This window comes from Mesoplodon densirostris, chromosome 3 (assembly GCF_025265405.1).
Source record: "Mesoplodon densirostris isolate mMesDen1 chromosome 3, mMesDen1 primary haplotype, whole genome shotgun sequence".
NCBI lineage: Eukaryota > Metazoa > Chordata > Mammalia > Artiodactyla > Ziphiidae > Mesoplodon > Mesoplodon densirostris.
The window spans coordinates 71,894,026-71,916,431 of NC_082663.1; the positions used below are offsets into that span (position 1 = coordinate 71,894,026).

The 22,406-nt window shown below is 35.1% G+C and overlaps 1 protein-coding gene across 7 annotated transcripts in view; it reads right to left on the reverse strand.

Moving 5' to 3' along the window:
- Nucleotides 1-19,524: 19,524 nt before the first annotated feature.
- The window catches only part of TMEM161B (transmembrane protein 161B), a 70,140-nt gene continuing 67,258 nt past the window's right edge, over nucleotides 19,525-22,406 (reverse strand). For all 7 annotated transcript variants that reach the window (XM_060091804.1, XM_060091802.1, XM_060091801.1 and 4 more), the window contains 2 exons: nucleotides 21,801-21,897; nucleotides 19,525-20,623 (listed from right to left, as the gene is read on the reverse strand). In XM_060091804.1, coding sequence (XP_059947787.1) covers nucleotides 20,346-20,623; nucleotides 21,801-21,897 — 375 coding nt within the window. In that variant the 3' untranslated portion in view covers nucleotides 19,525-20,345. The remainder of the gene's footprint in view (nucleotides 20,624-21,800; nucleotides 21,898-22,406) is intronic.

Below are 22,406 nucleotides of genomic sequence, written 5' to 3' on the forward strand. Positions count from 1 at the left end.
AGTTGTGGCTCACGGGCTTAGTTGTTCCACGGCATGTGGGATCTTCCCAGACCAGGGCTCGAACCCGTGTCCCCTGCATTGACAGGCGGATTCTCAACCACTGCGCCACCAGGGACGCCTGATAATCACATTTTTAAATAGCAAGAGCACTAACTTGATCTATAATTTCTTTTTCATAGCATCCTATTCTTTTTTATAGCATCCTGTTCTTATTTTATGGATGCATTATGTTTTCTAAACTTTCCATGGTATGAATTAGAATATTTAAGGGTTTTTTTGTGGCTGTTCATCCTGAATTACCTGTTTCCTTCAGAGTGTTGCCATCTCCCTGACTGTTTCTCTTTAACGACTGGTTTTCTTGGCCTTTGTCACTTATTTTGCTGGCTTTTCTCAAATGATCAGAGATACTTGTTTCTGTTTATTACTAGGAAATAGTAAAATGGCTCACTGGTAGCTCTCTGAACACTGGTAGAATCCTTTTTACTAGCAGTTCAATAAATGAAATGTGATTGGGCAGCTGGCCATTTTGCTGAAGAACACACTCTTGCCATAATTCAAAGGCCTTGTTCTGGGGTGGCACTGCCTGCACTTTGACAATTTCTCTTGTGGAGGCTCTTCATTGTATTTGCATGAGAAAGGTATAATTTCCTGTACTCTATACACTGGGGTGGGGGCTTTGATGGTATATATAATCAGTTAAATGCCTGTTTTTACTCACACATCTCACCCCCATCCTCCCTCACACCTGCAATTTCTGAGTTATGAGCCTTCCAGGATTCCACAGGGCAGACTGGCCCCATCTTTGCCTGATTCACTTCAGCATATATTCTAGGTAGTGGATGCTTCTTTCCTGGTACATCAGTTGCCACTCCTGAATCTGTTTTTCAGATTCTAGAACGTTTCAAAATCTCTCTTTTGCTATTAGACTCTTATGTTCTTTAGTTTATACTTTTAAAGATGGTTTTCTATAATTTATTAATGTTTTAGGAGGGTCAGACTGCCATATTGAGTCAGAAGCTTATGTTTAAAAATTTAAAAGCTTTTTTATATTGTTTATACTTATTTCATACTACACCTGATTTATTGCTTTTCATTGGCAGTTTCTAATTAATCATGAATCTGAGTTTAATTTACAGTATAAATTGGAAAGTTAGTTCTAAGACACAAGCTCTGATGATTTAAATGACCAAACATAACTCTTTTTCAAATTTATGCTTCATAATATAAAATGGATATGAAATGTTTATTTCTAGGGGGTCCTATGTTAGTGTTAAGAGCCTAGAAAAGACAATGTTGGATTTATTGAAATTTATTTATACCACACATATTTCAAAAGCTACTTAAAGAAACTAGAAAATCCTACTTGTAGCAAAAGCATACACACCAACAGTTGGCATTCCATTACTAGACAGATGTAAGTTTGCTTATCAACAAAAAGAGAACACTGGATCCTTCCTCAAAAGTACCTTCAGTACCATGACAATGGTCACAACAGTTTACTTGATATTACAAATGACACACATTCTTTGACCCTCATTCACTTATTCACTTTATAGATCAGCTCCACAGGGATTGTGGTCACATCTATTTTTCACTTGTGCATCGCCAGTGCCTAGCATAGCTCTTGCACATTGTGGTCAATTGATAAACATGCATCAAGTAAACGCTGAATGAACTATGTGTCCAGACGAGATCCTAAAAGTCACAATCCGGTTTGAGAAATTAGATGCATTAAGATGTATTAGGAATAAGAGTCTGCAGTGTGTGATATATGTTATAGGGGTCACCTGAGCAAGTGCAATAATAGGCATTCAAAGGAGGGAAAGATTGCTTTAAGCCAGGATGATTGCAATATCAAGCAGAAAATGAGGGATAGGATTTTGATCGGTAGAAATAAGAAGGGAAGAGCTTTACATGGAATAAAAGGTTTAAGTCAAAATAATATCTATTTTACAAAATGTTTGTAGTCATTCAATATATTTAACTTAAAAAACAAAAGCCTGACTTACAGAATTCAAAAGTAATAGTTTCATAAAGAAGCACTGAATGCAGATCAGATTTTCTTTCTTAGATCAAAGCTACTGAATTGACATTTAGACATAATCATCTTGGTATATAAAACCACATTCTTGAGGCAAGGTTAAAGAGCTTCATACCACATCTGCTTGGCTTTGGGGCTGAATTAAAATATACTACTAATTCAATATGCAAATGTCCCTTATAGTTTTTTTGTCTGCTTTTGAAAGAAGGACAAAATCTCTCATTCCTGATTATTTTACTAAGTTTTGGCAGTTTCAATGCGTAGCTCTTACATTTTCTTAATGAAAACAGAATGCCTGGATATTTTAATATTTGTTTACAAATATCCAGGTGCTTGCACGTTAATCATATAAAACAGAGTGGATCAGGCAGAACTAAATGAATCTGGCTGAAATTCATCAACTAAGCACTGCCCACAACAGACTGTGATGTTCAAGTGGGTGGATGCACACACTTGCAACAGTATTTATTATCTGGGGCCCCTTTGGAGCAGAGTTGAGAGTCACCATCAATTTCGATTTTCTGATAAGAGAAAGCACATCTCAAAAAGCTATATTCTAACATGTTAAGTCCTCTCCTAAAAGGGGTACATCATGCTCTTAAGTAGAATGAATGATCAACAGCGTGGTGGTAAATAGCACACTGGTGAGATAAGTCTTGAAAATGTGGACTCTAACCTCAGCTCTGGCAAGAATCACCTATGTGAGGTAACCACATGGACCAAGGTTTTTCCAAGCACTCTTAATGTTACCAACTACTCACATACTAGAGAGCTACTAAAGGCCACCCTCCCCCCATCCCACTGCTGAACTGGTTATGCCTTGGAACTGACTTCTCTGTATTTAGTTTTGTCCCGATTTAAGATTACCTTCTTCTTAATGAACTAGCTCAGTTCTATCAATACAACTCTAGCTCTAAAGAGATTAAATGTTGTCCCATTTACAGCCATCACATGGAGAAGTCATGTACTTTTCAGGACATCTCAGCTGTGTAAATCCATTTTAAAAGGCAGAATTATACATGTGCTTTAGTGGAACCCCACATTACAAGTCAATATCTAAACCACCTGGTCATTTTAAATTTCAAAGATTATGCCTTATTTTTCCTATTTTACATAAGCAGGGCTTACTGTTGCTCTAAACATGTAAATCAAAGTCCAGCAAAATAGTGTAAACTAATGGCAAAGCAGAAAAGTATCATTAAAACCTGCTATTACAGGGCTTCTCTGGTGGCGCAGTGGTTGAGAGTCCGTCTGCCGATGCAGGGTACACGGGTTTGTGCCCCGGTCCGGGAGGATCCCACATGCCGTGGAGTGGCTGGGCCCGTGAGCCATGGCCACTGAGCCTGTGCGTCCAGAGCCTGTGCTCCGCAACAGGAGAGGCCCCAACAGTGAGAGGCCCACATACCACAAAAAAAAAAAAAAAAAAAAAAACCTATTACAAAGTTACTGACTCTCTCAAAAGTACCAACTATTTAAACATTAGTCTCCATGCATCTCAAAGGGACTAAAAGGTCATCTTCTCATTTTTCAGTGTCTCAGCCACCTTGCCCACTCTTATCCCATTTATTTTCCACTCCACATATACCTATACCCATTCAGACACTAGTATTCCAGTAGTTTTTTAGACCAACAGTTTATAATTCTGGCAAAGCCATAAAACAACAGAAGGCTGCTCTGGAGTTTGCAGCATTGCCAAAATGACACCCATGTGTGAGCTCTTCTTTTGTGGCATGCAAGTCTCCAGAACAGAGGCTCTGCTGCTGTTAGCAATGCAGTATCTCTGGGGGGAACGTTCAGAGCCCCCAAGTGTAAAGGAGCTACACCTGGGAAGATTATGAGAGCATTTGGAGGCTGTGCATAGTACTAAAAGCTCTGCCGAATTGTTCCACTGCAGCTGTAGTCAGTAACAAATTGAAGCACTTTATAAAATTTGTAGCTCTTCAATAATTTTGAATCACTTTAAAGTGCTCATGCTCCAAACCATAAAGTCTTTCTTAACCACTGCAAGCTTATGAAAGGCACATCATCAAAATGACAGTAATCAACTCCTTCAATTTCAGGTGTGAAATTGTTCTATGTTTTTTCTCCTTGTTTTTGTTGTTCACCAAGTGCCAAAAGAAAAAAAAAATGGTCATAAGGACACAATGTAAAAAATCTCCATTTTTCAACAGCACCAAGTAAACAAAATTCTAAGAAGTTCTCAGATTAAGAAATATTCGATTTTAGGTAAGATCCCCTAAGGGGGGAGAAAGAGAGAGACAGAGAGAATTATATCTGTCCAGGATCCTAAATGAACAGAAAGAGGCAATTCACAGGTACAAAGAAGACTGTTGATGCAAGTTTTGGGGAATGCCCTTGAAATAACATGCTCAATTTGTCAGGGAAAGTAAGAGGTGGGATGACAAAGGAAATGGATTACGCACTTTATAGTGTATGAGTTTCTTTTTGAGTTAAAATAAATGTCCTATGGCTTAAACCACCAACTGAAGAACACTAAAACTCATGTTGACGCAATTTTCTAGTTTGCTTTTGTCTTTAAATTATTGAGTTGATGCCATTCAGATTACGTCCTTCTAGATAATGGATTATATCAGCCCTGGTTCAAACTTGTTCACTACCAAACCAAGTAAATCCACACATTACTTTCTAAGTGAAGGTGTTGCACCAGACGACTGTAATAATGTCTTCCATTTCCTGGGACAGCTAGAAATTATCTTAGAAACGTTCTATGTCCAGTTTCAGCACAACTCAAATTTAGTTCACTTGAAAGCATGCATTAAAATGAACATATCGTTACAAAGTTGAGGTTGCAGTGACACACATCACTTCTGCTCACCCTAGTTGACAGAACTAGTCACATGGCCCTGCGTAACTGCCAGAGAGCTGGGAAGTGTGGGAGAGCACTTACATATTTGAGAAGCAGTAAATATCTCTGCCATGGGTTCTACCCAAAACAGAGCAGATGTACCCTACTAATTTTTTAAATCATACCAAGTTTTTATACAGAGCTTACGCTCAAGTCTAAGATGACCTTTTTTTTTTTTTCCAAACATAACATTTGTTGAACCTTATTTTTCCTTCCTTTATTTATATAGTTGGTGGAACTAGGAGCAGATTTTTTCTCATCTAAACAAGAGCTCAAATTCATAAGGGCAAAACACAAGCAAGCTTTTATTCTTTTGAGTCCCAATGTGCAATGGACTAACTATGTCCTTCCCCAATTTTATGTAGAAATCCTAACCCCCAATGTGATAGGAGGTGGGGCTTTCGTGAGGTGGTGATTAGGTACTGAGAGTGGAACCCTCATGAATGGGATTAGTGCCCTTATAAAAAAGATCCCAGAGAGCTCTCTTGTCCCTTTCCTCCCAAGTGTGTGCTAGGACACAACTCGAAGACAGCTGTTTGCAACACAATGTGGGCATTCTGATCTCAGACTACCAGCCTCCAGAACCATGAGAAATAAATTTCTGTTGTTTATATATGGCCACCCAGTCTATGGCATTCTGTTATAGCAGCCCAAACAAACTAAGACACAGTGGGAAAGAAACAGATCTCTAGCTGAAGGGTCTGGCTTCTTCTCACTGCAGGTCAGCTGGTGTTCACGCCAGTGGTAAGAAAGGGGGATGAACTTGTTCCACAGCCTGTGGAGCCTGAGAGAACATGACGCTTCCTTGTCTAATCAGGGAAAGAGTACTGCCTTCAGCACATCAGCAGGTATGACAGGCTTGGGCCACCAAGGAAAGAGGGCCCTCAAACCTCCTCTATTTACAAGCCTGCTGAGTGTAGCTCTGGCTCTTAACTAGAAGTTGATTTGCCCAAACCCAAGTAATCTACCACTGCTATGAAAATATATAGCTAACAAGCCAATAACACACATTATATATACAGTATTGGGGCCTTAATTTAAACTAATAACCCAGTTGCTTCAGACAGCTTTGTATTTATGACTTGACATATTTCAATTAATTTAAGAGACATTTCAACAACAGAAGAAAACCTCTTTTCAAAGCAGCATTTGGATTTGGGCCTCCGAACCCCCCAAAAAATCAACAGCAGACATTTACCAACCCAAAAGCAGGTACTTCTTCTTGATCAAAAAATAACATTGATTTGACAAGGCTAACATACTTGAGTAGAACTGACTGATGTACTAAAACTGTTCCATGTAAGTGAGTTTTCATGTGAATTAGTGTGAATCTAAGAATGTAGTGGGAAACAGCTACTATACAAGTTGCAAAGAGCTCCAGGGGTTCTCAACTACAGGAAGGGTGCCTTCCTAGGAGGCAGCTAGAAATGTATAGGAGTTCTTTGTTTTTTGCTCTTCAGTTATCTCAAGTTTTTTTTTTTAGCAGGGGACCTTCAGTGGCAATAGTGAGTGGGGAGTCAGGGATACCAAATATCTTGCAGTGTGTGGACAGTCCTACAATAAAGCATTTCCTGCCAAAAATACTGAGCTAAACAAATGCAAAAACTTAGGATAAAAGAAATCAAGCATGGACTCTTTTATATTCTTCTTCCAATGAAGCAGAACTCTCCCTATCACATACCCAGAGAAATGCAGATTAGTCTCGAAAAAGATAAAACACATCAAGAGATTGGAGAAATTTGAGACAAAAGTTAATAACATCTTAAGTTAGTTTTTATTCAGACATTTAAAAAGTAATCTTTGATCCCTTCCTCTTCTCGAATGTGAGGCATTAGGTGGGCTGAGCAAGATAGACATCCATGCTGGGAAGAGGGGGCTCTGCCATTGTCAGTATATATCAAAAATAAATGAAAATAAATATAATTGCATTTGTGTATATGTATGTTTTCGTGTCTGTGTGTGCGCACTCACACTCCTATATTCCATAGCTCTATCCACTGTCCACTGAGAGGGCTTGGGAATGACAACAATCCAAAAGCAATAAACAGAACTAAATGCTCATCTCATGGTTTCTAAATACCATTCTCCACCAAAATAAACCAGGATTTTGTAGAGAAATGATTGATACCAGAGTAGGGAAAGTATGAGTCTGGTATATCTTGCTGTGCCAGAGTGTAAGGGAGCTCAAAGAATGATGGGAACGTGTCAAAGGTCAGAGAAGCCAGCTTGAAGAAACTTTCACTGGCAACATCTGGGACAATGAGTATCAAAATATGTAACAGATAGTGGCTCACTTAATAAACATGAGTCCATATGATTTAAGTAATTAATGAATTATAAGTTTGGTGAGGACCAGGATATTTACAATGCTTCAAGGTACCTCTCCATAAAATACTTATTAATTACAAAAGGATAAAAACATCTTTACAGTGGCAGACACCACCTTAAGGGATTACAGTGAAGATCATCAGGAACTGTGTGTCAGCTGATAGGCAAGACTCCACTGTTCTAATAATCCTGCCAAAGTTGAATAACCTGAATTTACTCATAAGGAAACATCAGACAAATCCAAACTGAAGGTCCTTATATAACCTAACTGGCGAATAATCTTCAAAATGGTTAAGGCCATGAAAGCTAAGAAAAGATTAAGGAGCTATTTCAGACTAAAGGGCATGACAACTAACCTCAGTGGATGATTCTGCACTGGATTACATACAGGACATCATTGGGACAAGGGGCAAAACTGACTGTGGTCTAAAGTTTAGACAGAAGTCACATATCAGTATCAAATTCCTGATTTTGATGGTTGTATTATTATTATATAGGAGAATGTCTTTGGCAAAGAAACACACTAAAGTATTAGTGAGTGAAGGGGCATTTTGTGAGCAATTTACTACGAAATAGTTTAGCAAATTTAAAAAACAAAACAAAACATGCCCTTTGTTCTGTACTCAAAACTGTGATGTAAATTTAAGAGTCTCAAAATAACTAACAGTAATAATAACCTTTCTTTTTTAAAGGGTTTGTTATAAATCAGGCTATTTGCTAAGTCCTAGGAATACAGGAGCAGGAAAAAAAACCTCAGTTCCCGCCACTTAGTGCTTATAGTCTGGCAGGGGAAGCAAGAGTTGAACAAGTAATTATAAGTGCAAGAGAGGAAGCTGTTCAACTGTAGAGACTGAAGGAAGTTCCCCCCTAAGAAGGTGATCTTTATGCTAAGAATATAATGATGTACAGGATGAGCTGGGTGATGGGTGAAATGTGTACTGTGGGGCATGAAAATTTTGGACTTTGGCAACAGGTATCACTGGTATGATATAGCTGTGTAAAAATCACCAGACATGCAGTGAAACTGATTATTTACAATGTTCACCATCAATACCAAAGGACTTTAAATTGTGGATACCAATAATTTAAGCTCTTCAATAAATGATTAAAATGAATTTGAGATATTATTGTTTAACAATAATGTAACAATAATGTGTAAAGAGTAGATTAAATTTTAAAAGAAAAATATGCTATAACATCTTGATTTTAAATAGCTCCTGCCCTCAAAGGAATTCAACATATCTTCACTTATTAGTCAAATTTTAAGCATTATTATTAGGGAGTGGTTTATCTATACTATTTTACACTTGGGGAAACTGAGGCAAATGACTTCTTCAAACTCATATCATTTATCAGTTGTAGGGCCAGGACTATGTCCTTAATTTTTAAACTCCCACTCTAATGTTTTTTTAAATTACTTGCATTGAAAATATATCAGCCATGTTATCATGGCATGAAAAAGAAAGTATTTTATACTCTTTTCATCATAGAACCAAATATATTTACAAACTAAGAATAGTGCTCAGTACTCAGTACAAATATAGAATTACTTTAATCAATGTCAACTTGATTATTTTCTCCACTATAAGCCTCACTCTCTTCTGTCCCAGCTCTTTTCTTTTTGATGACTATTCTAGAGAATTTCAGACTTTTCCCTTTGCAACTCATTGTCAAACAGAAATGAGCTTCTTCTTCAATGATTCTTAACCTATTTTTAGCTACAGATCTCTGAGAATTTGACAAAAGTTATGAACTACTTTATCCTCAAAATGTTCACACACAGAAACATTTGCACGAAATTTTAAGGAGTTTGCTGAGCACTCTCCCTTCCCAAGGTCATTCATGTACCTCAGATCATGTGTCAGTCACTGATTATTTCAACTTTATTTTCGTGACAACCCTGCAAGGAAGGTATTGTTATCCTCATAATACAGAAGAGGAAACTGGGCCATATGAAGTGGTATAGCTGGAACTGGAATCGATGTCTTTCCTTCCCTAGGTCCTTTCACCTACATATTCTTACCTACAAAATAGGCCTCAAAACTCACCCAACTAAATCTAAAGTCTTACACTCAGCCTTCACCCATCCAATGAGCTTCCTCCACATGCCAAGTATTTTAACCATTTTGCCACTCATCTGAGAAAAATCAAGTCTAGGAAAGCTGCTAAACCTCTCAAGAGGTTTACAGAATTATTATTTTAATGGTTATCCTCATGCTACGTGGTCTCTGGAGGCTGCTTCCTAAAAACCAGTCTAATTTCTAGGGTCCCGGGAAGCTAGTTTTAAAAGCTGCCCAGTGAGGACTGGTTCCTTTGTCCACAGCTTCCAATTATAACTACCACTCTGACGATAACTAGGGATATGGCTTGGCTTGGCTTTCTAAGTACTCAGCCTCCTTCTGACCTGTTAATCTCCTTGGTGACAAAGTGCCCTCATCTCTAGAACCATTCCTGCACCTCTCACCCTCTCTCAGTATTAAACAAAGAAGGAACTATATGGCAGTCAGGTAGCATTTTGGAATAACTGGCTACACCTAACTGAAACTCAAGTAGGTGAAAACATTACTTCAACCAGGCAGTTACTTTTTAAAAATCTGTATGTCTAAATGTGAAATAAAAATGTTACCTTCTTGTACTTCTGTGCTTTAACAGGCAGAGAGACAAATTATTGTTGTTTGATTGATTGACTACTAGAGCAGAAGAGTGAATGAGCTGAAGTCCCATAGATGAATTTAACATGGGTAGATTCAGGTTTTGTGGATCCTGAAACATAAACAATTTGGGGGACTCTCTTTAAGACAAATACATAATTATGTATTAAAAATTAGGTTAAAAAGTGAAGTTACTGGGAATGAAAAATCACATCAAATCACAAGTATTACAACCTTGAAAATAACACAAATGTCAAAAAATCCAGAAAAATAACATAATATTTTTATTAGGTGACATACCTCTGGCCCATCTCATGACATGATGCTGGATGAGTCAGCATAGTGAGAGTTAGGCATATTCTAGAAGTCAGCCCTATACTTCGATGGCCAGCAATAATTATACATGGAAGTGACGGAAAGCCACATAAACATACCCCACTAAACCTGAAGGACACGTTTATCTATAATTCAGCTCCCCCTTTAATGGATGTCCCACACACTCCAACACCATCCAACCTCAGGAACAGTGTAACAAGGGGAAGTCTGAGTTTGAGCCAACCATCTTAAACCACATTTTGCAGAAAATGTTAACTTTGGAAGAAATACAGGAAAACAAGCTGCTACAACTTGCATTTTGTCTATTAGAAAATAATTGTCTTCATCTCAGACCATCACATGACCTTTGCCTTGGCAATGAATGTAGAAAGACACTCTGCTGTTAGATTGCCCCTCTCTCCTCTGCAGGACAGAACTCATCCCTTTCCCTACTGTCCCTAATCTGAATCCCAAACCTAGGCTCCATTATCTTTGTCTCTGGACAAATGTATGCCCTACACATTTAGTGTTTTCTGCTTTTTCATTAGCAACTACAAAGATAAAGAGATTTATTGACTTTTTTCATGGAAATAGAACCAAAAATCCTAAAATTTATATGGAACCACAAGACTCCTTTTCTTTCCTTTTTTTTTTTTTTTTTCTTTTTGGCTATATGGCACAGCATGCGGGGGAATCTTACTTCCCCGACCTGGGATGGAACCTGCGTCCCCTGCAGTGGAAGTGTGGAGTCTTAACCACTGGACCACTAGGGAAGTCCCTGAAAGCCCCCTTTTCTGAGAAAAAAAAAAAAAAAAAAAAAAGAACAAAGCTGGAGGTATCATACTCCTTGATTTCAAATTATATTACAAAGTTGTATTATTCAAAACAGCATGGTATTGGCAGAAAGATGGACACACAGATCAATGGAACAAAATCGAGAGCCCAGAAATAAACCCACACATATACAGTCCATTAATTTAGGACAAAGGAGCAAAGAAGATACAATGGAGAAAGGATAGTCTCTTCAATAAATGGTAATGGAAAAACTGGACAGCCACATAAAAAAGAATGAAACTACACCACTATCTTACACCACACACTAAAATTAACTCAAAATGGTCTAAGACCTGAAACCATAAAAATACTAGAATAAAACATAGGCAGTATGCTCTTTGATATCAGTCTCAGCAATATCTATTTGGATATGTCTCCTCAGGCAAGGGAAACAAAAGCAAAAATAAACATATGGGACTACATCAAATTAAAAAGGTTCGGCACAGCAAAGGAAACCATGAACAAAGTAAAAAACAACCTACTGAATGAGAAGATACTTGCAAATCATGTATCTGATAAGAGCTTAATATCCAAAATATATAAAGAACTGATATAACTCAACAACAACAAAAAACAAACAACCCTATTAAAAAATGGCCAGAGGGCCTGAAGAGACATTTTTCCAGAGAAGACATACAAATGGCCAAACACATAAATGAAAACATGCTCAACATCATCAGAGAAATGAAAATCAAAACCACAAGGAGATATCACCTCACACCAGTTAGAATGACTATTATCAAAAAGGCAAGAAATAACAAGTGTTGGAGAGGATATGGAGAAGAGGAAACCAACATACACTGTTGGTGGGAATGTAAATTGGTGCAGCTACTATGGAAAACAGTATGGAGATTCCTCAAGAAATTAAGAATATAACTACCGTATAATCCAGCTATTCCACTTCTCGGTTTTTAAACAAAGAATATAAAAACACTAATTTGAAAAATATATACACCCTTATCATCATCACAGTGTTATTTACAACAGCTAAAATATGGACAAGCCTAAGTGCCCATTGATGGGTGAATAAAGAAGATGTGGTATATAAATATGGGGTACTACTCAGCCTAGGCTAAGGTGATGTTATTTATCTGGTTTCTCCACTGACAAGTTAGCTTTTTTCCCCTTTCCATACAGTAGTCTTTGTAAGGAAATCACTATGCATGTATTACTACTCATTACTCTGCTGAGTAGTATTGCATTGTACAAATATACCAATGTGTTTATCTATTCTACTATTGATGGATACCTGGGCTGTTTCTAGTTGGGGCTATTACGATTAAAGTCGCTATGAATTTTCTTATCAAGTCTATTTGTGTGTGTTTTTATTTCTCTTCGGTAAACACTTAAGTGTAGAATTGCTGGGCTGCTGGGTAGCTGTGTTTTTAGTTTTATAAAACGTTGCCAGAACTTTTTATAAAGTGGTTGTATCATTTCCAATGTGGCTGCACCACAAAGTATCAATATGAAAGTTCCAGTTGCTTCATATTCTTGTCACCATTTAGTGGTGTCAGAGTTTTAAATTTTAATCATTTCAGTGGATACATTCTGGGATCTCGTGGTTTTAATTAGCATTTCCCTAATGACAGGTGATGTTGAGTGACACATCTTTTAAAATAACATATGAATGGAAGGCTGTCTCTGAACAGACTCTTGGTGGGGTAGAAAAAGTCCCCAGTAAAAAACTAAAACTTAGAAGCTGGGGCCTTTCACTTCCAGCCAAGGTGAAGTTACTAGAGAGCAGATGCACTTTTTAATTTTACAGAACTAAAAAACTGAACAAAATACATGAAACAACAGTTTTCAGATACTGAACAGGGAGCACAGGACAGTGATTCCTGAGAGAAAAAAAAAATTACGAGGTAAATTCTGCTCCAGCTTACTGACTGAAGCGTTCAAGCCACACCTCTGGGGGGAAGAAAACAAAAAAAACCCAAAAAAACCAAAACCTTAAACTAAGCCCAGTTGTCTCCCTGAGTTGTGAGAACCCCGTGAGGCAACTAGAAATCATAGAAGAGTATCAGAAAGGAGAGCTGCAAAGAGAGTGAGCTCTAGAGATTGGCAGAGTTCCTTTACATCTTCAGCTGAGCTCTGATCAATAGATGCATTTGAGGAAATCACGCAATGTTGGGGGAAGAATCACCAGAAAGGAACAGGCACAAAAATCCTTAGGACTCAAAGAGGGGTAGGGATAGTTCCTGTTCCCACCAGCCAAAGTGAGAAAACTTTGTAACACATGGGGAATTGGTAGAATGCTCAGAAGAGTATTTCCTCAGTAATGGGTAAAAATTAACACTAAATTAAAAGCTGCTCTCATTTTAAAAGCAAGCCTCAAAGAGTCAAAACTGTCTCCTAGGTTTCCAAGTAACTTAGCCACATTCCAGAACAAAGCTCAGAAATATTTAAAGAAATACAAAAATATCCAGTACCCAACAAGGCAAATTTCAGTGTCTGGCTTCTAGTCCAAGATTTTCAGGAATGCAAACAAGCAAGAAAATATGAACCACAATGAGAAGAAAAACCAATCAACAGGCACAAGTTCCAAAGTGACACAGAAGATAACATCAGTAGACAGACACTGAATTAACTGTTATAAATATATTCTATATGTTCAAGAAAGTACAGTATAAACATGTTAAGGAGAGACATGGAGAAAATAAAAATGACCAAATTGAACCTTTAGAGATAAAAAATACACTGGATAAGTTAAATACCATATTAGACACTGAAAAAAAAAGAAAAGAAAAAAAAGAAGTAGTGAACTTCAAGACATAGCAATAAAAACTATCCAAAATGAAACAGAGGGGGGAAAAAGAACTAGAAAAAAATGAACAGGGTATCAATGAGTTGTGGGACAAATTCAACTTTTTTTTAATGAGACAAAAATTTTTTTATTGTTCTGCAAGCCAGTTAAGTAAGTACAAACACCATACTTCCAAATTCTCAAGTAAAGTGACAAGACCAGAGAGTGGTCTTCCATTAAAATGCTAAAACTGAAATCTACTACTTCTGTGAAGAACTTTCATATTCTCAAGCAGAATCAATACTTAAAAAGGTAAAGAAAACTATTATCAAATTTACTGCATATGTTTGATCATATAATTGAAAAGCCTTCTGTGGCTGACCCAGGTAGTACTATTAATATTTTATGTAACCATCCTAACTTCTAAAGATCTAACACTCTTTTCTTTCAACACTTTCTTCTGCAGAAAGAGCTATCAAAAAAATTATTGTAAAATCCAACAGTGCATTGCAACTGTGTTTCTAGTTCTTTCCCCAGGATGGAAAAATTAGTCAGTCTTTAACTTGACCTGAGGTAAAAACCTAGTGATCTAAGAACCTCAATGAACTCAGTGCAATAAATATAAGAAACTGTAATAAGGACTATCATATTAAAATTGCTAGAGATTAAGCACTTTTCCATGTGTTTTTTTGTTAACTGTGAAGTATCTATATTTCTTGCCCATTCTTTGTTTTTTTTTAGTCGTTCTTCATTTATCCTGAACATTAGTCCATTGTCTCACATTTTGCAAATATTTTATCAAACTATGACATGTCTATTTTCTTAACAGGTTTTTTGATGAGCAGAAACTTTTAATTTCTTTGAAATTTTATTTGGGCTGGCCAAAAATTTGTTTCGGTTTTCCCATTAACATCTTACAGAAAACCCGAACAAACTTTTTGGCCAGCCCCAATAGCATTAAAATTAACTTTCTGGTTAAAATTGTTTGTGTCCTAAGAAACTTTTGCCTACCCCCTAAAATTATCAAACTATTCTCTTATGACTTCCTCTAAAAACTTTATAGTTTTAGCTTTTACAATGAAAAATATGGTCCCTCTTGAATTAATTTTTGTGTGTAGTATGAGATAGGGATTGAGGTTCATTTTTTTAAATGTGGATACCCAATTACTCTAGTGCCAATAGTTGAAATGACTGTTTTCCCCATTGTTGCAATGTTGCTCTCTTAAGATTTTACTATTAAATTTAAAAAATTGTTATTAAAATTTTTTAAATAAAATTTTGTTTTTTTCTATAATTCAATTCTTTCTCTGATGTAGCTGTTCCGTTTCAACAGACTATTAAGTTGACAAACTACCAACTTTAGACATCAGCCGCTTATCCAAAACAGGTACACAGACCATCTACTATAATGATGGAAATTTAAATACGTGGAAAAAAATTACATTTCATGCTCTAAGGAATTGTTAAAAATAGAAAAGACAGAATGAGCTTACACATATAGGGTAAACAAAACACAATTACAATAATTCCTATATCTTATCATTGCTACTTATTCAAAGTAGCCCTACTAACACAGTTTCATTTGTTTAGTCTTTTGGAATTTCCTATTCATAAGTACAAATTGTTTCACTGTAGAATTACAGAAAGAAAATACATTCCAAACAAACTAAATAGATTTTAAAGCTAATTTTTGTATAGAACACTATTTTAGAAATATATATCTCCCTCATATTTAATACTTCAGCAATGGGTACTTAATATATTCAAACTGTGCTATATATATATTTAAATTTTTGATAAGATGTTACTAATCCAAATTTGTCCTCAGCTATGCTACCCTTTGCATAATTACATTTGTGTAACAGATTATCTGACAGATAAAGAACTATGGGTAAAATCTGTCTGCCATATACATATCATATTGTCTGCCAAATGGACATATCTTCAACTCTTTTGCAACCCTTTGAGTCTTTAAAAGTTCTACTGAAATAAAATGTAAAAATGTCCAAATTAAGTTAAAAAGCACTTGACAGAAAAACTATAAAAAGTAGACTCAAGAGATTATACTTATTGCATATTTTAGTTCATTAGTAAATAAGCAGCATTTAATTCAATGGCTATCCTTCCCATACAATGCACCAACTGAAAAGGGGAATATACAATATTGTCCATTTCTTAAAACATTTCTTTAGTGACCTCACACTTAGCAAAGTCCAAGTAATCAGGGTGTTTTGCTGACCAATGAACCACAGTGATATAAGAAGAAACCCTATGATGGTATTCATTTTCTTCAAAGCATTATTCAGAAATCATCTTCTCAGTGAGGCTTTCCCTCAATGCTCCATTTAAAATTTTATCCCTACCCTCCAACTTCATTTCCCCCTTCCCTGATGCACCCCCATCCCCTGCTTATTAGATCTTATCACTATCTAACCTATCCCACATGTGATTCATATTCACTGTTTAGTGCCTGCACTTGCCCACTAGACTCTAAGCTCCTGGAGGGCAGGGATTTTGATATGTTGTTTACTGCTGTATGTAGGGCAGTTTCTGGAATATTATAGGCACTCAATACATATTTATTAAACAAATAATTGAGTACAAACGAAAATACTCCCGGAGAAAATGTTCTTTGTAAAGTCATTCTCAACTAACAATAAATAAATGTCCTCTAACTAACATGATCTGTAACCATTCCTGAAGCCAAAAATAGCTATTCATTTTTCTCATGCTAACATAAACAGAAATAAATATCAGACTTGGAAATGTATAGCCATACATTTAATGTAAACTATTTATTTTATTTTACATGTGATAAACCTGAGGTCAATAGTGATGGTAATTCAGTTTTGTTTAATTAGTATCAGTTAACGCCTAATAAGTGCAAAAAAACAGCTAATTGCAGGAAGAAATGGGATGAGAAGAAATGCTTCCTAATTCTTAGATCAACATTCTTGCCAGAAAATTGTGCTGCTACTTCATTTATAAAATGGGTAGCCTTTTGCCAAATGGGGGAAAGGAGGGGTGTAGCTACGTACAGGGAGTTATCAGGAAAAGGAAAAAAGACAAACACAAAAACAAAAAAAAAAACAACAACAGGATAGAAAAATACAAACTCTCTGAATCATTAAAGATAGGCCCTTCCAATGTAATCTTCTGTAGCTAAAAAGGAGTTCAATGGTAACAAAAGAGGATCATATGAACAGGCTATATCTGGTTTTCTTTTTGCTTAGGTACGAAATAAGTAAAGTGTTTACCATTTTAAAGAAGGGAAAGGTTACTAACACAACATTGTAAATCAACTATACTCCAATGAAAATTTAAAAAAAGAAGGGAAATGTTGACATTAGCTCTTTGATCATCCTTAATGCCCATGTCAGAGTTTTCAGGGCGTATAACCAGCTCATCTATAAACTCAAGGTATAGACATGACGGGACAAATGGGAATTAAAAGATGAGATTGTATGACTATTTGAGACACTGAGTTCAAGCTCTAGGATCATAATCTGATTCTTTAAGCCACCTAAAGCTCTGTGAAGACAAAGGATGATCCACATTCAAAAATCACTTAGTTTTATTTTGCTGAATAGAGCCATATACCACGACAGACCATTTTCAATTATGTGATGGCTCAGAAAGTGTGTATGAATTCAGAGAATGTTGAGACCCCATGCTTTACAATACTGAGAAGTTAATCTTTCATTTGAAAGAATAAATCTATCCAGTGAAGTTCCAATTACAGATTTCATAATGAATTCTACTTATTGCTTCCTGGACCTATCAATTCCATTAATAGATGAATATCTCTTCTGAATCAAAACTCAAGAAGAAATGTCACTATTTTACCAATGATATTTATATTAGAAACAGTAAGACAATGAGCCCACACTGCATGGATGCACTGGTCATTTATGCATAACAACTGAAATTCTGGGGAAAATACCAAAGACAATCAAAATGCATGCGGTATTAAGATAAAATTATATGCTTTTCATTTCAGACAAATCAATGGGAGTAGGAAGGAGAATAAGCTCTAATTTTTATAGTGCAATGGTGGGGAGGAGGGCTGGAACCAACAAGTTGTCAAGCAACATTCTACAGATCATAATAAAAGCAAGATTTTACGGGTTCCTAGTTGACTTGGCAAAAATATAAAATAAAAATAACTGACTTCTGAAGCATTTATACTGACTAAAGCCCAATATAAAAAATAAAAGATTTCTACTGGCCTAATTTGGGGTATTCAAAAATATTATTTGCAATCATTTTGCAACATATACATGTATCAAAAATCATTATGTTGTACACCTAAAACTAATACAACATTATATATCAATTATATCTCAATTTAAAAAATATTACTTGGTTTACAGAAAGTACAAACCCTTTTGCACTTAACATAATTATTGATACAAAGACAACATGCTTAAATAAACCAGTTAGTAGCTGTAACTATCATTCTCTCAAAATTTGCTTTAAAAGGCTAAAAAAACCTAAACCAACTCATCACTTCAGTTAACAAGCAGTTTGTGTAAGTTCATAATATACTTAGGGAGAATTCAAGTTTAAAAAGAGTCAATCAATAGTATTTCAAAAATACGTTATTCCATCCAATAATGAATTCTATTCCTTTACCTCCGTATTACTCCACTATACGATCCTTGAAAAGCAAAATAATAACTTTAATTATAACTTTCACAGTATAGCTTTTTAATAAGAATGGTTATAAATACCAGGTGAGATATTTTGCAACTCCAACATGTAAGAACTTTCATAAACAAAATACATGTCATACTTCATATAATCTTGTTAATAAGATACTTATTTTAGTGATGCTGATATCTCAAGATATATTTGGAATGCTGCTTTTGGAAATACACATGAACTATCATTAGACTATATTCACAATTCATTTCAACCAAAGAGTTTTATCCAACTTAAGCATTTACTTTATCACTCAGTCTTATTTAAAATATCATTTATTTTCAAAATATTTAACCTACACCAAAAGACAGGAACTTGCTGTACTGAGATTATTTAAATGAATATGAACCACAAGCCTTCAAAGTAATTCCAAAAGAAGAGTTTCAAAATTGTTTTCAATAGTGACAATAGCGCTGAAACATAATACATAGCCTCTCAAGACAGTTATATGAAAGAATATTTACCAGTAAATTCTATTCATTTGGAACAAAACTCAACAAAACAAAACTGTTTATCTCTTATATTCATTCCCTATAGAAAAAAGCATCCCCCAAAATTTACTTTTTTCCCCATTTCATTTGAATTTTTCATTCGAATTACTTCAATTTCTGCCCTATAAAGTAAAAACACTACAAATAAAATAAATAAAAAATAAAATACAAACACTACAAATTAAAATGAGTCCTATTTAACATAGGTTTAAATAATACTGGTAAATCTGTCAAAAGGTTCTAATTATTTTTAAATGACAGAAAAAGAATTTTAATTTGCCAGGAACCACCTAAGTATTTATAAAATCGGAAGTACTCTCACACATAGGCAATACAAATAAATCTCTTGCTCAGATGAATTTTCAAAATGTATTTTAATCTTGTTCCAGAAAGAAAGAAAATTTCTAGATACAAATACATCTCATTCAGTCACATTTTAAAATACATTCAGCAACTTAAAATATTATAAGAACCCAATATTTTCATCTTTTATAATCTCAATATATTATATATTTAATATATAATATATATGTACAATACATACAGGTAGTCAGCAGGATTACAAAGTAATTTTTTAAAAGTTTGATCAATATTGATAAATATCTTTAGACTAATAAAAAGAACTATATTTAGGATCATAGAATAAAATAAAATATGGGCAGTCCAAACCTAATAGCAAGACTGCAAATGTTCATGTAGCCAATTATTTTAAAAGATCCCTCAAGTTAGCTAGAATGCATTTTAAAACAATATTCTTGCTACTCTCAAGCAGCAGTACTTGTAGATATTAAGCATGTACAACTCCATTAAATTTAAAATTACTATGCAGCTTTCTTTACTGTAATATACAGTAGCTATTCCTTTCTGTTGGATTTTGCTGTTGTTGCTGTTTGAAGAGTGACTCGCATAGTACCAACAGAAGTGACTTTAGCTCCTTTCCCTCCTCTAAAGCATGGCTCAGTTTGAAGATTGTTCTATAGGCAGCCATTATGAATATTAACAGTACCTTAATACCATTAAGAGCAACCAATCAATAACTGGAGTCATATGAGAAGTTTCAAAGGCTGATGGAGGTTTCTGTAAACCAAGGTCATCAGAAGTATTACACTTGTAGATAGCTCTCTCACATCCATTAATACAAGGAGTTAAAATTCCAATGCCACAGTAGAGCAGTTAACAATCTATTCTATAATTTTAAATATTAATACCATTAATCCACCCTGAGAATACAGAGGAAGTATTTAAAACAAGATATTCTGATATGGTTTTCCTTCCTTTGTATTTGCTTTCTTCTGGTTTTTGTCAGACCTTCAAGGGTACGAGTATCTGAATTCAGAGTGTGACTTCGATATCCTTTTTTGTTAACTGAGATTCACGCCACAGTGAGATACTGGTGATAGAAAAGCCCAAAAAGGCTTGTAGAAAAGAGACAAGCAGCAATCCACCAGGTCAGAAAAGACAGAAGTCCTCGAAAAAGCAGAGGAGTGAAAATGTTTTTTAAGCTGCTCAGTGCCACTGTTATTTGTGTAACAGTTACCTTCATCTTCCCATCAGCAGATGGTAATTCAGAGTAAACAGAATTGGAGGGCGGACTATTATCCACTGGCAAGGTAGAGATAGATTCTGGATAAATCCCCCAGGAATGATTACCTAGAAAATTCAAGACGCAAATAAAACGTGAAAAGTAATTCCAAAGCTCCTTATTTAGAAAAAATAAATAAATTCTTTAACTTATATTTGAAATTAAGAACAAAAAGTTTAGTGGCACAACAAATTATTCAATGTTGAAAATAAAGTAAAATAATAATCTTTCTACACACCTGGGGAAAATTTACTTAACTTGACCAGACTATAATCTAACCTTATCAGTAGAGGGGCACATAAAAGCTAAAATCTAATTTACTTTTAATTAACTGCACTAAAATCTGGTAAAATAACAAAAACATTTTTTTTCTTGTATAATCCATGAATCAGCTACCTCTAATGGGGTGACAGGGACAGACTCTATAACTTCTTAGAATCTTTTCTACCTCTAGAATATCAGAATAAATTCTTTCTCAGAAACTCTCTCTGATGTCAATATGAGAGATTATTAATAGCTTCCAGAAATATTTTTATCATATACTTTCCTATTTTGGATAGAATATGAGTCACATAATTTACAACTGAGCTACTCTTTTATGTTCCATAGATTCCTGAAGGACATTTACATCTATCACAGCTCTAAAGCATCTATAAGCCCACCCAATAATGCTCTTAGTTCCTTTGGCTTCTAAAATCCCAACACTGGCAGACTGCCTGACCTAAGCAAAGAAATGATCAATACAACAATAGATTCTTGAGTAACACCACAGATGGGCTGGATTGCTTAGTGAACAGACTTACAGAAACACTTTGTTCTGCCACTGAGAAATCTTTACTCTATCAACGTAAGTTATCTGAAGCAGAACTCACCAAAGAGTTCTGTAATTCATAAGTTTACAAGTACCTTGTAATAATTTAAATGTTATGCACTAACAAAATTTTAAATCACTCTCTTACAACACAAAATATTAAAACGAAAAGTGATCATTCCAGTTACTCAGAATTAACCTTTAGCAAACAAGTCTTTTAACATTATAAAATGATATGGGCCTGAATTTTCAAAATCAAGATGATAAATCAATGAATCAACTTCCACAGCTTAAAGTTTCGTATGTTTCCTCTTAAAACTTTTAAAGAGAAAAACAATTTTAAGAGGATTATTTCTTTGTAGGTAACAAAAAGCATTATTAACTATAGGTAGAAAGTAAAGCAACATGTTTCCCAGTTGTCAGGGTATGCCTACCTAGAGTTTTCAAAAGCAGGGTTGTGTGAAGCAGCATGACCAGAGGAGCCACATACTGCAGTGCAATGACACAAAGGTAATAAAAGACTCGAGCGACCTGCAACCAACAACATTCTTAAGTTTCTAACACGGTTGACATGTTATGAATGAATTAAACTTTCATATAATTGTCAAACTGAATTGTTTAACAGATGAATAATCCTTTCATGGGAAGAAAGCTAAATGGTAATATATTTGTACTTCATTATAAATGCCACCAGACTGACTTCAGAAAGGCTCAGTTCGAAGGTTCTTTAAAATGTGAAAATATTAAAATAAATTCCTTAAAAATATTTAAGTGATTAATACAAATTGGAGAAACAAAACCACTAAAATTCAAATTGCTTATATTCACTTACTATTTCACATATAAAACAAAATGCTAAAATCTCTAAAGACAGAACCTAAAATATCAAACTAAATAATAATAAGTCATATATGAGCATAAATAAAAACATTAATTCCCATTTATATTTGACTGAGGTAAAACTACAAAGTATGAAAATACATGAAAGGTAAAACATAAAAAAGTTGTTTGAATCTTGATAGACACTTCTTACAATGAAA